Genomic DNA, 14,959 nt, shown 5'->3' on the forward strand with positions numbered 1-14,959 from the left:
CCATCTCCAAGTATGAACCTGAAGTCTTATGAACCTGAAGACGTGGGTTCGATCTACGCTCCCTTCTTTTTTAATTTAATTATTTTGCAGTGTCTTTGTGTGTGATAATGATTAGTTGGTAACAATTATATCTTATGTCCTGGTGCATAGAAAGGTTATAAATAATTTTCCTATAGCACTGGATGGACATATGTGTAACTGCCACCAGTTTTAAGTCAGTTTTCCTTAAATATATGACAAAATGTATTTAAAGTTTAGTCTTATTTTCTAGTTTTCTACAGCAGAAAACATTTTCTCAATTTTTTACTCTTCAGACTTTTCAGGAGACTTTACAGATGACGACTGCAAGAGTCATAGCAAAAGATGTTGCAACTAAACATGTACCTTATACAATAATTCATCTTTTTAATATTAACTAATGTCTGCCAAGACGGGGAGGTGTCCACATGTCCAACAATCAGATGCAAGAGAGGTCAGGCTGAACTAGACAACTGGTTCAACACTCCAGTCCGTTTTGGATTTCAGTTCAGCACTAAACAGGACATTTGAAAAAAAGAAAGAAAAACAAATGAAAAGTCTTGTCTAGCAGAGGGAAACTGGTCCCAATTCTTTTTAGCGATGAAAAGAAGCATCATCTATCTGGGTCTGACTTTGTTTGACAGTTTGCTGGTCAATTTGAGAAAGGCATTAATCCCAATTATGTAATGAAGTCAATCATTACATAATTGGGATTAATGCCTATAAACTAAGGTAAGGTAAGGTAAAACTTTATTGATCCCTCAGGAGGTCTCCTTCGGGAAATTGTCTATAGGCATTAGGCTGACCCATGACACTATAGGAATGTGTCATGGGTTTAGGAACGACAGCTACATGCAAAAAACCTTTGACATGATGTGATTCCTTCCCTGTGGTTATCTCAAGAACTCATGCAGGACAATGCCACTGATCACAGAGCAAGATGGCTGGTCACAGCTTAATACAGGAAAAGATTGAAATAAAGAAATGGCCAATCCACACTCCTGCAGACAAAATAGAAACGTGGTGACGATGTAACGGCCAAGAAATGCTCTACAGCCCTCAAACTGTGTAAGAGGCTGGACAAATATTTTTATAATTTCAGCACCGTAGTATTTTATTGAGTATTGTTTTGATTGTTTAAGCGCTTTGTGACCCTGGTCTGGAAAAGGGCTATATAAATACAAATGACTTACTTAGTAAGAACAATAAAGAACAAAAAGGAGATGCATAGCCCATTTCACAATTTGGATGCACCCAGGCTACAAAACTGGGGGATAAAATAATTCATTATTTTGAACAATATTCTTAAATATTTATTCTATTTCTGATAAAGTATTCATCTTTTAACTTCAGTGTCCATTGTCTGAATCATCTTATGAGGCACAGCACAAAAGTAAAGAGTAATTATAGTATATGAACATCAAAGTTCTTGTTACCTCATCAAATGTGTCTTTGTTATGACATACGAATTGCCACACAGGGAACTATATATCCTGCTACTTCACTGTTTGACAACCATACATGGGTTCAGCATATTCTATTTAAGAGTTCAATACGTGTGCAACCAACTGTTTTTTTGGAGTAAAAAACAAAAAAAACAGGGTGAACATCAGCAACTAACTGTTTAAAGAATGAGTCTCAACAGTACAGCAGTAAGGATCAACACATTCTTAATTGCTTCATGTTTGCATTTGTAAATGTAATGACATTTTAGAATGTAAATAGGAAATTATTTTTCAGAAAATAATACTTTGAATAGAAAAAAAAACCCTCATTCTAATATTTTTATTTAGAATTTGTAAATTCAATGATATCGTGGAATTTAAATTGAAAAACTTAAATTTATGAAGTTGCAAATATAGTTTATAAGAAAGACCAAACTTTGAGACTTAAATGAGATCTATCAATTAAATCTATCAATTAATTTGCGATATTACAAATTATGGAAGTTGATGTATGACATCATCCTAGTGTCAGTGACTATTTTGCCAAGTAATAAGAAACCCAGACAAACATAAAAAAACTAGAAGAAGTGGACTGACTATTTGTTGTTTTTGTATTTTAAGTTAAATACAGTAAATGTTCCACTAATAGAGTTTTATCCATCCATCTATATCCAGCCACTCATCAAGTCGGAGAGACTCACTATCCAACCAATTTCGCTAAATTGCTTTTTTACAGTGAACATGTTATTGAGTTACAAATTATTTAAACGTAACGTAATAAACCGAGGTTCAGATGAGGGGGATCCTCTGGGAGCCTGTAGCCCAGAATCTCTTCGCAAATACAAATCAAATCATTCCAGAATTGTTCCAAATTAGTTCATAAGCAAAGAATATTTGGCTGATGGGCACTCTGGCATCCAAACTGTCTCCAACAATGTTTTTCTCGGTTTAATTGTTTACTAGTAATGTTTGGTGTTATAAAGAAAAGCATAATGTTTTCTGATCCAAATTCTCTCCATCTTTTTGAGAATGTTGATCTTTGTTACGTGGTACAAATGAAGAGTCAATCTTCATTTTTTTAAGTAGAGTTTTTTCCCTTCCCGAATTAAAAATCGACATTTTATTTTCTACTGTTACTTGTGGAGTCAAGGTGCAGGAATGTGACAGATGTGCCGTTCAAAGGTTTTGTTCTCCCCTGCAAAAATGTACTGAAAGCTATCAATCCTTTATAAATTAAACTTCAAAAATGTTCCCATGTTTGAATATCAATTCAGTGATTTGATTCTTGAGCTGGAGTCAAGAATCAACGTTGACCACCTTGACATATCCCTATATATTTTTGCATTTATTGCTTGATAATACAGACATGTTTTACAATGACCATGTTATCTGTATCTCAATGTATTGATAATTTTGCAAATAATATAATGCAAAAAAGAGTGTAAAAAGTCTGGTCTAATGCCTGTTAAGCATCAAGACTGAAAAACATAGCAGCATAATTTCATTTTAACAGAATAAATGTTAAAATCATTCATTTCTGCTTGCTAAAAACTAATTATTCTACGTTAAAACTGGAACACCGTAACAGTATTGGCGTACATATAATTTAATGTTTAGTTTAGTAACGCATTTCTTTATAACATCTTCATGTCTAGGAGGTGGAGGATCTAGTTTTTGGGGCACTTAAAATTATTATTAATTTACGTTTTAACTGACCAACTTTATGTTTTCAAAGATCTTGTGGGCTTTACAGATAGTCCTAGATGATTTTCTAACACCAATAAAAAACTATGGTCAATTGAACAAAACTGTAATAGAGATGGATATAACAGGAGGAAAAAAAAGACCACTAGTGAGGTTTGACGATGCGGTAAATAAAGAGTTGGCATCTCTAGGAATGAGGTGTAGTAAAGGTTGAGGTGGAGCCTTAAGAAAATACTTTTGAAAAAACAAAAGTTCACAATAAAATAAATGCATAGAACAGTTTGTAATACCTCTTTTTTTTCTCAGAAGCAAGATAAATCTAAGAATTCAGATATTCCGGCCAGGAAACAGAAAATACCAGCAAGGTAAGTCTGATATGAAATAAGTTTGTGTGGATCTTACTGAAATGCAAAACCATTTAGGAATCCCCTTGAAAGATCAACCATTTTAAAGTCAACTTCGCTTCAGCAACTCATCTTAAGATCCATGCAAGCAGATGAGAGGATTGAAAAAAGGGTATAAAACTTTTTTTTTGCCCAATATAAATAAGTAGCTTAGATTAGTAGTAGATTGTAACTAACACGCTTTCGTTTAACTTTAATTGCAGAGACCAGATGGAAATGAAGTGAGGCAACAAATGTTGGAAAGCGATATTATAGACCAGGGAACCATGTCAATAATAAAGCTTGAGAGGCAGGTTCCAACTAAAGCCAATGTTGTCAAGGAGGATAAATGGAAATATAGAAGGGACCAAGAAGATGAGATCAAGGACTTAAAAACAGTAAGGGTTCATGTGTTGTTTTCTTTTCGAAAACAAGCTTCAGATGGTCTGATTAATTGGTCAATACATCTTAAAATGTTAAGTTATATTCTCCATATAACCTGGCAAATTACATCTACATAATAAAGACAAATATAAACATAAATATAGCAGCAATAGCTGGTGAAGAATAATGACGTAAAACGCATTGCGACTTTGCTGTATAAAGAAACATTTTTAAACACTCTTTTCCCCTCTTTCTTAAGATGATTCTTGGTGCAAAGTGTCAGGTATTTCGAGACAATCAGGTCCAAGAAAAACAGCAGAACAAGACAAATATTAAACAAAGGGATGAGTTTCTGGAAGCTACAATGGTTGAATTGGACCGCAAGGCTTTCAATGATATGAATCAGATGGAAGATCGGCATAAACGATATAGGTTTAGGTAATGAATTGGATTCAAAATGCATACATTAAGTCTCTAATGAAGTGAGTTTACACTAATAGCAATTTGTCACTGCAGGGAAATGGAACAAATCCATGACCAGATAGAGGAACGACAGCAGCAGAAGACATTGGAACGATATTTGACGAAGAAAGAAAAATGGTTCATTCAAGACACCTATGAAAGGAAAGCCGAGGAGGCTAGGATGGTAAAAAGCACAACATGTACTGAAATGTAAAATATTAATAAAAACAGCAACTGTTGACATGTTGTCCCTCACCAACTTAAAACAGGCACAGAAGAAAAAGAGGGAGGACGAGCGAGTGCTATGTTTGGATATGGCGAGCTACAACAACCAGATAGTTAGAGCCAGGGAGCTGAAAGAAGAGGAGAGAAAGAAGGATGAGCTGGAAGAAAGAGCATACATTAAGCTGAAATTGGTAAGACCATTAAAATCGAAGAAAAAATCCGAGATAACTATAAAAAAGCATATGTATGTATGTATGTATATATATATATAATGTATGAAATTGCATTTATATTGGGGTAAGTTATATCGATAACAGTACATTGGCGAGCAAATAAAGGAACTTCTTGTGTGGAAACCTAACTAACTTGACACCTCAGTCTGAAGGAAATGCGTTCAAGCCGATTCAACTTCTAACAAACAGTCATTAGTAGTTTTTCTTGTCCAGGTCAACATTAAGGATGATGATTTCATTAGCCTTGGCACACATGTGGTTTGTACTGCAACAGTATTATTGTAATTTAATGGTCAATTATGCAAAGTTGTGACCATTTTTGTTTTACTTTTCTTAATTAACAATCTCTATTTGAAATTAAAAACTAATATAACTGGGATATCGCAAGGGGCTACAGTATATATTTGATAAAATGCATATTTTAGCCCGTTTTATTCATACTGATATTTTTTGTTAATTATACATTATTACTATAATATTAAGGCATTCTCACCCAAACTACCAAATATCTTATGTTTAGAAATGGCCTAATATTTATTCATATACGGGGTACTCAATGGGGTTTTACTCAGTCATGTTGTCTGAAAAATGTGTTGTTTGGGAATGTATGTATATATATATATATATATATATATATATATATATAAAAATTTCACTACATTTAATAAAGTAAAATACATTAAAACATGTCAACTGCCAACTTCCATACAGTATATTAAAATGAAAACATAAATGTTTAAACGGAATAAAAAACTGAAATGAAGTTATCCTTCAGGAAGAGGCAGCAGTATACGAGGAAGAGCAAAAGCGAATCCGAAGGCAGAAAGCTGTAGAATCTGCCTTGTTGTTGGCACAACACCAAGCAGCTAAAGATAAACAAGCTCAACAGGTAAATGGCAAAAAAAACAAATGTAAACAGAAAAAGAAATTTTCACATTTCTTAATTTCTCATTTTAACAAGGATGAGCAACGTGCTCGTAGGATACAAGAAAAGGAATTCAGAGAATGGGAAGTGAAGGAGAATGAGCTGGCAGCCCGGAAGAAACAGGCTGTGTTGGATTTGCAGAATGCCCGTGACCAGCAGATTCTGGATAAAAATCATTTGCGTTGCATGGAACTTAAAGACAGAAAGACAGAGTTTGAAAGGCTTTTAAAGTAAGAATATACACCTTTTTTTATGTTGCATACAACTTAACCTTTACTAATATTTTCCCCGTCTCTCTCTGCAAAGAATGCAGAACGACGCAATTCAAAAAGCAAAAGAGGATAAAGAAAAACATTGCGAAAGAATGCGCAATTTCACAAAGGACGTTGGAGAGCAGGTGAAGGAGCACGAGTTCAAGGCTTTCATGGAGAACTGCAAGATCTCAAAAGAGAACAAAATGAAAAGTATTGAGGCTCAGGATATACGTCAGCGCCTGAAAGAGTTCAAGTTGAAGGAACTGGGGGAGTTCAAGTAAGTTAAGTATTATTTTAAGTCATTATATAAATGCAATTACTTAAACATAACTCTGTGCAGAGCAATGGGATGTCCTGAAAAGTACTCCAGTCACCTGGAAAAGAAGATCTTTAGATAAAGAAAAAAGAAGAGTTTTCCAGGGGCAATCCTGCAGTCACCCTGTAGTTAATGTCAATACTGCTTTGTGGTAAGAAAAATCAAGTGAGGAACATGTATTTTTTAGCTTCGAACAATTTCCTGTGAATAAAAAGCTAGACAAAAAAGGCTTTTAGGTTTTAGTTGCTAGACTGAATTTTTACACATTTAAATCCCCTGACAGAATGTTAAAAAAAAAAGCCAGTCAATATTTTCAGTCATCTTAAATCGAATTGTACAAGAGATCTCTTAAATCATAGTCTAAATATTTTAATTGTCAACGTTTACTTTTTGTTTAATGTGTTGTTCTCCCAAATCTGACTCTGTTTACAAGCCCGTGGTCAATATTTTGCAGCTCCAGAGCTACAAAATCATTGTTCAAGTTATCCATATAGAATTAGTGATTAAGTGAAAGATCTTTCTCGGGCAATTGCTTGGCTAAAAACTAAAAGGACAATCACAGCACACACTTGGCAAGAACTTTTGTGTTACCCAGTTTTTATTTTTGGTCTTCGGTGCCTTTACATGCGTGAGTAATATTTAAAATACAACTATCCTTCGGTCGTTAAAAAACATTCGAGTGCTCATTTGAATGTTCCTGCCTGACCCTCTCAAAGATGTTGGCACTCACTCCAGAGTGATGATAGCACGGTCTGCAGAGCGCACAATTAGTCAATCTTCTGCCGAAAAGAGGTTTGTTGAAACCAACGCATTCTCTCCCTGAGCTCCAGGGATCCACCTCCAGAGCTGCTGCTGGATCCAGGATCTCCACCATGTCAACGGATCCAGATTTCTCTGCAGCACCCTCCATGGACTCTTCTGTCCTGCTCTATACTCTCCTGTTTTGTTGTCACGGTACCCTCCCTCGAGCTGAGTCTGGTTCTGGTCCAGGTTTCTGCCTTCTAAAAGGAAGTTTTTCCTCGCTACTGCCACGCTGTGATTCAGTCATTGTTGAGTTGCTGGGATCTGTTTTTCTTTTCTCCTATATAGTCTTAATTCAACTGTAAAGTGTCTTAAGATAACTTTGTTATGATAAGACACTTTAAATAAAATTTAATCCACTAGTTTAAAAAGGATTCATGCTTGCCAATGTAAATCTGATATACAAGTAAATTGAAAATGTGTATGGTAATATCGTTTAAATCAGTGGTCCCAAACCTTTGTTGAACCAGAGACCGGTTTTAATGTCAGACAGTACCCCGCGGAACGGTCTTTGCGATTAGAGTCAAACCAAATGCGCCTCAGCGCTCATATTTATACCTCAATAATGCTGTCGTAAGCCGTCACTGCTGTAGTCAGACTTTAGCAAAACAGCAGTTCCAACTTGACAACAGAATTTGGTGGAAGGCAATAACTATCCAACCGAACTTATCAACGGTGCACACAGAACTGCAACCTCCCATGATGCATCCCTGCCTACAGTCTGTGACTGCTGGCGGCCCGGTACCGAATTACCCACAGATCAGCATTAATTAAAACCTTTTCCACTTAATTATTGTAATGTGGACTTATTAGGTTTAGGTTAAGAGGGCCAACAAACTCCTCCACACTGGTATGTGACAATTTAAGAAGAAAAGACTCGATTTTTTTTTTTACAAATTATTGGCAGTTTCAAAATGCAAGCCTACTCTCCAATTCAAACTCAATACTTTTCTTACCTCATCCAGGTCAGAAATGTAGATTGGCTTCTCTTCAAAGCCAATGGGCATTGGCTCATTTGGCGGGATGACCACCTCCTCATACATCTTAGTATTTTCTCTGCTGATCCCCTCTGGTAACATCAACTGTATGGAAAAACAACAAGTGGAATATTGCATGTAAAAGGATCGATCAAACACAGGCTGGTATTAATAAAGTAAGCCACAAAAGTGAAGTTGTGGACAACATTGTTTGGATTTTTATCAGTTTTCCTCAATCAGTTTTAGGTATAGAATTGCGAATTTTAAGAGTTGAATTCATTTAAAATTGACCAACAAATGGAACAATCCTACGTCCATTTTGTACTATGTTATAGGGAAAATCTTAAAAAAAACCTTTGCCTGTTCAGATATATAGTTTTCATTAAAAAAATAATGCCAGATGCTGCAGATGTGTTCATTGCAACATCTTAAACAGAATAACAATAACAACAAAATGGGCTAAAAAAAATATGAAAAGTTAGTGCTGGTGGGAACAGTTATGGACATTGTTCGGGTCACAGATGAAAAATGACAGCTTCTACAGTACATGTGAAAGTGAGACTTACTCTGGCTCCTCCCACAAACGCAGGTGACTTGGCAGCCTCCGCATAACAGTCAAAGACGTTAGGATAGCGAATGGGTTGGTATACCCTCTCCCTGGGACACAGCACAGGCTCCCGTCGAGCTGTTAGCAGTGCATGCTCCCTGTATATATATATAAAAAAAAAAGCTTTAGGATATGTTACACGATAAAGGGAAAAAAAATCAGATATTTGTGTTCAAATTCTGTTAAATGTATAGCTTTCAATAATAATACAAATAGTCCTCCCCTCTGACCAATATTTAAAGGGTAAAAGGTGAAGAGAGCTATAAATTCCTCTGCTGAAATCTTCTTGAGATAAATTTGCAAGAGAGTGATACACCATCCGTCACTTCGGTAATCGTTTCCTGCCCTGAGCGGATTTCTTTTACAAATGCAAACTAAAATAAAAGATACAGAAGCTTCTTGGTAGAGACGGCAGACAATGAAGCATAGAAGGAAAAGCTAATATACCGTTGAGCTCTCATCTCTTGCGGGTCAAAGGCCAGGCTGGGATCTGCATATTCAGTGTCGTCTATTCCTTTTACTTTCTTCCTTTCCCTCTTCTCCTCTCTACGAGACACTTTAAGCAACTGCTTCTCCTGTTCGGAAAGAATGGTCACCTGACACCCAAAGGCTGGTTTGGACACTTCACCTCTACGACCACCATCTGAAGAAAACAAATATATCATTTGTTATTTTGCTGAAAATACAAATACAAAAATAAACATCTTATTAGCATTTGTGCGATTTTCACAAAGAATGGTGTATTGAGCCACAAATAACATGAATCATTTATCCATCAGACATGTACAAAAGTATAGGCATACTTCCTCATTTATTATCAATTAGAGTGGGACTCTACTCTAATTTGCATCAAACAGAACACATGTCTCTACCTTAAATGACAGGAATTTCAGTCGTATTGACATAATTTTCTTTTTCCAATAATTGTATCAAAACACTTCTGGAATATCACTGGAGCAGGTTATGGTTCTGCTCCCACAGACGGCAGGTGGTCACTCAACAATACTCAGTTAACAATAAATTATTTTTATATCACACCTTTCTTCAGTAACTAAGATTTTCATCCATTTCCTATGTTACAGAATATATTCTTTGCTAGTGATTTAATCTGGTAATCTGGTCTCTTTTGAGTGTTGCGTCATTCTGTCAATTGAACTGCATACATCGTTTAAAAGCTATAGTTTTCTTCCTTCATTTTGTGTTCTTGTACTGTACCGTGTAGTGTTGAGATCAGCTTTATTTGTTGATAAGTTTCTCCTCATTGTTCTAGTGTTCTATAAAATATGAGTTTGAGTGACTGTCCTGTGGCTTTGATTCACTTTGTGTTTCTCTTCATCTGTCCCTCAGCATTTCTCTACTTAAATCCAGATTGTCCCAACCGTTTGCATCTGGTCTTTTCCCTTCATCAACTGAACATAGCAAATCAATTATGTTCTTATACAAATCTCAAGGGGTTCATTAAAGAAAATAAAGAACTATGGTTTGTACTACTGCTCCTGGTAGACAAGGAGTTGTGGCATTAAATAAGTGGATAAATACAATCTTTCTATTAGTTATATTAAGCCAAATTCATTGTTGTGCTGACTTTGTTGCACGTTTCACACAACAATGATATGGATAACAACCATTTAATAAATGCATCATTTGAAGAGAACATTTCTCTGCACCAAAGTCAGATCATTGCCGTCAACCCCATAAAGTCCCTTAATTTAAAAGTCAGTTCAAGTGGGGTTAATATTCCACATTTCAGTCCCACCAGTCGAGGCACAACAGCTCAATAAATGGCAAAATTGCTCTTGAAAGGAGATGAGATTTGATGATTGCCTGGTTGTCCCTGGTGATTGACTGAATGATTTCTTTTTTTATCCCATCTAGCAGCTCCACTTTGCCTTTCACTCACACATTACCTTGCATTATTTCACATCTTCAGACCCATTTCACCCACTATGCATCAATTGTTCTATCTGAAACACACACCTCCAATTGTTTTCCCCACTCTGTGAGCTATTGCAGGTGTTTATAGGTCTCAAGAAGGTGATTGCCTCCAAATCACCAGGATTCCTACTTCCACCAGCAACCCTGCTGATATTACTATTGTCAATCATCAGGAGATATGCCAAGAATTGCAAGATCATATTTACTTTTTTATTTAAAGATGCTTTCATAAGCTATAAACACTATTGTTTTACATAATGTGGTTGCGCATAATTATTAAAAAAACAAATAACTAAGAATGTATCAATATCTATGTGCACTATACACACATAGTTTGTATTTAATTCATTTGATTGCTGGTTTGAAGTTAATAAATTGCTAGTGTTCTATTGATTCTCTAAATAAAGGCTCCAAAACTGATATTTTTTATATAAATGTAAACAAAAAACATTTTCAGACCAAAGAGTCATAATACCTTTAAACAATACATTTAAACCTCATTCAGAGTAAACTTATATGCACAATCATTGGAAGAGTTGTATTTTGGAGGATTCCGTTTATTATTGAGCAACTACAGTGCTGATGGCCCTAAACGTTTATTAACCTAAAGCTCAATTTTTAACAAAATTAAAGTGAGATTTTGTCTTTCTTAAGAAAATATACAGTATAAATGTGCACAATGTTAGGCAACTAGTAGTGTGCAGAATTATTTTGAAACCAAATTAAAAAACAAACATTTTCTAGTCTCACTTTTTTAGTTTCAATTGTTGAAGTGAGAATAATAAAAAACAACTAAAACTCTATAAATACACATTACTGACATTTCAAAAAAATGTTTCGAGGGTACAACAACCAAGACACTCGCTCGAACCGGTGGCAGTAATTTCACTCCATAAAAAAATTGCTAGATGAAGCCACAAACACATCATATAATGCCAACTGGTCGTGTCTGTTGCAGTGAGGAGAAGCTTATTTTAAACCATATATACAAAATGGTTGATAGAAAAAATCTTTACAGAATAATCACAAACTCTAAACAGACAAATATATTTGAAGTCCCCGGCTCGTAATCTAGCGAGAAAGTTATTCAAGAAAACAGCACTTTTGGTTTTTGTTCTTATTTTAAAACACATTATGTTGATATTCTATGGTGTTTAATAAAAATATGCATAAAAGCCATTTAAACAAAGTTAAGTGTCGGTGTTTGTATTACTCAAAACATTGAATATATTCACTTTTACCGCAAATGAATATCGGCTCCAAATATCGGTTATCGGCCTCCTTGACTACAAAATAATCGGTATCTGACCTGAAAAAACATGTTGGTCTATCTCTACGTTGAAGTGACCAACTTTGTGGCCGTAAATCAGCTGGCATTGTGCGTGAAAAAGCCAGTTGATCCAACTTTCACCATGGCTGAAAGTAGGATGCCCTGCTCTTCTAGCTGAAGTTCAAATATATATGATCAGGTCTCCCACAATCAGATATTTAGGTTAGGTTAGGTAGAACTTTATTGATCCCTCAGTAGGTCTCCTTCGGGAAATTGTTTATTTGGCACACAACTTCGGCTGGGATAGTGGAAATCCTTTAGACTTTTTTCCAGTCTGCATTTGTTTTTATTGTGTCACCCCTGTCATGCTTGAAAATAATAGTCTCTCACAGGTGATGGAAGTCAATGTTGTCAGGAAAACCTGGCAGTGGAAACCCCAGAGGGGTCCAAAACTAATTCCAGTTCATTGCTGGGTCCATTGTAGTATTGTTTGTCCCACTGCCAAATTCCAGGACAAGCACTTTATATTGTACAGAATTACCCATATGACCGTCTGATCCCAGTCATTTTGCTGCAACTGTCCTCACCTGATGGTTGGATGGCATTCTCTGATGAAATGGATAGAAGTGATTCAACAATTGCCTTTCTTTGTTGAAGGAGGCTGAAGATCATCTCTAGGCCCTCAGGTCCAAGTAGCTCAAAAAGCTAGATAGGATTATACAAAAACAAAACAAAAAGATTTAATTGGAGCAGACAAAATAAAAGTAAAATAATCTAGAAAAGCCAACATGAATATTTTGAAGATGGGTCGTGATGCCTTTGTAGAGAATACATGTGTCCTTTTTAATGTTCATTCCATTAGTCATTCAAATAAAGTGCACTGGTTGATGGCTAAATGAGGAAGTAAGCAGGGACGTTTGTTTTTTTCTAAGAAGGTTTAAAAAAGAAAAATAAATTTTGGAAAATTCAGTAATTCAATATGACATCCTGAATTATATTTTTTGTAAAGGTAAAAAGTAATAATACAATTTTGGACAAATAGTCTGTGGTTAAAAAAAAAAGTACATTAAATGGTACATCAACTGTTCATGTGTCTAGATACTGTAACAAGGTGCCATTTCAAAATACTTGAGCTCAATTTGGTGTTTTTACTATTTGTGATGATCATCAAAATAAAGAATATTATATTTATAAACACTTGAAATAACACTTTTGAGAATTGTATTATAGCGTATGTGCTTTACGTTCGGCAATGATCAATATAAATAATTGACTTCTCACAACATTCTAATTTTGAGGAGTAGTACTTGTATAAAACAAGGAGTTATCAAAAGGCTATTAACAAAGAGAAACACAAACCTCATTCTGGAGCTCATCATTACTCTTGTGGGAGGCCAGCATCTCAAATAAGGACGTGCACAACTCCTCTGGACTCGTAGAAATCATGTTGCCACTGTCCTGATACTTCTCCACCTCTGCTCTGAGAATGGATCCATCTGCAAATCTTCCGGCGCCAACAACCTCCTCGTTGGCGACGACTTCGCTACTTCTCTGGAGATTATTGAGGAGATTGTTGAGGTCCAAACTGGAATTTTCCTTTTGTGTGTCCGGCAGCTCTATCAGAGGATCCAGTGTATAACTTTCATGAGAGAACTGGATGTTGTGCCCAAATGAGGGTCCCTGTTGGGACTTCTGTGATGTGCTCTGTGACTGCAAAAAATCTTCGACTCGAGTGTCTCCGAGGGAAGCGATCAACCGTGCAACACAACTGCACAAGTCTTCTGCAGCAGAAGAAGGGAAGGGGCCGAACATCTGCTTGATGGTCCGAGTCTCTTCTGTGCCCACACGATCCTTGTTATGGAAGGTCTCAAACAAAAAGACTGCAGCATGTTCCACTGCTTCCGTACCATGTTCAGCACCCACTGGAGGACAAGAAGACAAGACTTTAGAAGACTAGATAATAGTTACAGTATTCACACATAATCAAAAACATCCAGGTACACCTGTGATTATGATTCGGTACTTTTGAACTTCTCTCTTCAATAATGTAGACCATAATTTCCAGTATATTACATCCCTGGACTCAAACCAAATGCGTGCTTTGTTTTCGGCAGATTTCACACATCCAAACAAATGTTTTTGAATGTCCAGTTTGATTGGACCAGCCCACTACTGAAAACTGTCCCCGTTTTGCATCGTCACATAACAAGGACCGAAGCACGTGCTGTGTCTCAAATCGCATACTTGCGTACTCAAAGTTAGTATTTTTAGTGTGTAAGTGCGTCTCAATTCTTAGTATGTGAAATGTAGTGATCCATACACACTAAATTGACACTAAAACGCCCACAAAACTAAGTATGGTTGGATGGACACTATCTACACTAAACGGCTCCATCTTTAGTAAAGTTTCAAACGGAAGTTTCGTCATATATATATATATATATATATATATATATATATTAATATACTTGCATTTTCAGCAGCAGTAGAAGGATGACACGTCTTCGCTGCTGATACCAGCTTAAATATCTCGCAAATATTTAGATTCTCATATTTTTTCTTTATTTCTTCTTCCAAACTTGCAAAAAAAGCTGCCAGCAGGTGGCAATAGTGTTCCTACAGCTGGTTGAAATCATCGTTAAATAGAAGTAGAAGAAGAAGCTGTCGCGTCATTTCCTGTTAGTGTGTAGCAGCAGAGTTTGATTTGAGACATACTATCTGTGGAGAATTAGTTACTAGTTAGTATGTACACTATCCTGATGCATACTAACTTCTAGTATACTAAGAGAAGTATGCGATTTGAGACACAGCAACGGTCTGTAATTTCCTGCATATATGCGCCGCAGAATAGATGCCTTGGAGCTGGGTTTTACTTCTGCCTATTTTGTGTACTTTATTCATTCTGTACGGCAAACACAAAAAACAAAAAACAACACTGGCAATAAAAGTTTCTGAATGTCTAGTTCTTCTAGAAGTGACTGGCATAAGCCCACTTCGGATCTTGACTTTGCCAGAATATC

General features: G+C 36.0%; 2 protein-coding genes across 2 annotated transcripts in view; one reads left to right on the forward strand and one right to left on the reverse strand.

The window, feature by feature from the left end:
• ascc3 (activating signal cointegrator 1 complex subunit 3) overlaps positions 1-14,959 on the reverse strand; it is a 66,632-nt gene that overhangs the window by 49,452 nt on the left and 2,221 nt on the right. Inside the window, exons 4-8 of the mRNA XM_087805456.1 lie at positions 13,299-13,861; positions 12,527-12,644; positions 9,182-9,377; positions 8,694-8,832; positions 8,107-8,232 (exon numbers count right to left, since the gene is read on the reverse strand). Coding sequence (XP_087661582.1) covers positions 8,107-8,232; positions 8,694-8,832; positions 9,182-9,377; positions 12,527-12,644; positions 13,299-13,861 — 1,142 coding nt within the window. The remainder of the gene's footprint in view (positions 1-8,106; positions 8,233-8,693; positions 8,833-9,181; positions 9,378-12,526; positions 12,645-13,298; positions 13,862-14,959) is intronic.
• LOC148067013 (cilia- and flagella-associated protein 45-like) lies at positions 1,587-7,245 on the forward strand. Its single transcript, XM_087805916.1, has 12 exons — positions 1,587-1,670; positions 3,474-3,532; positions 3,590-3,683; positions 3,775-3,948; positions 4,194-4,372; positions 4,451-4,580; positions 4,666-4,812; positions 5,630-5,743; positions 5,816-6,009; positions 6,086-6,310; positions 6,374-6,514; positions 7,180-7,245. Exons 1-11 carry the CDS (start codon positions 1,650-1,652, stop codon positions 6,429-6,431), a joined length of 1,395 nt encoding a protein of 464 aa, XP_087662042.1. The 5' UTR covers positions 1,587-1,649; the 3' UTR covers positions 6,432-6,514; positions 7,180-7,245.

This window comes from Callionymus lyra, chromosome 13, assembly GCF_982586985.1.
Source record: "Callionymus lyra chromosome 13, fCalLyr1.hap1.1, whole genome shotgun sequence".
In the NCBI taxonomy this organism is placed as follows: Eukaryota; Metazoa; Chordata; class Actinopteri; order Syngnathiformes; family Callionymidae; genus Callionymus; species Callionymus lyra.

Coding starts and splice junctions, on each gene's coding strand:
- LOC148067013 (XM_087805916.1), top strand. CDS start 1,650: ATGAGTCTCAACAGTACAGCA. Junction 4,373..4,450: donor CATAAACGATATAGGTTTAG/GTAATGAATTGG, acceptor TTGTCACTGCAG/GGAAATGGAACAAATCCATG. Junction 6,311..6,373: donor AAGGAACTGGGGGAGTTCAA/GTAAGTTAAGTA, acceptor AACTCTGTGCAG/AGCAATGGGATGTCCTGAAA.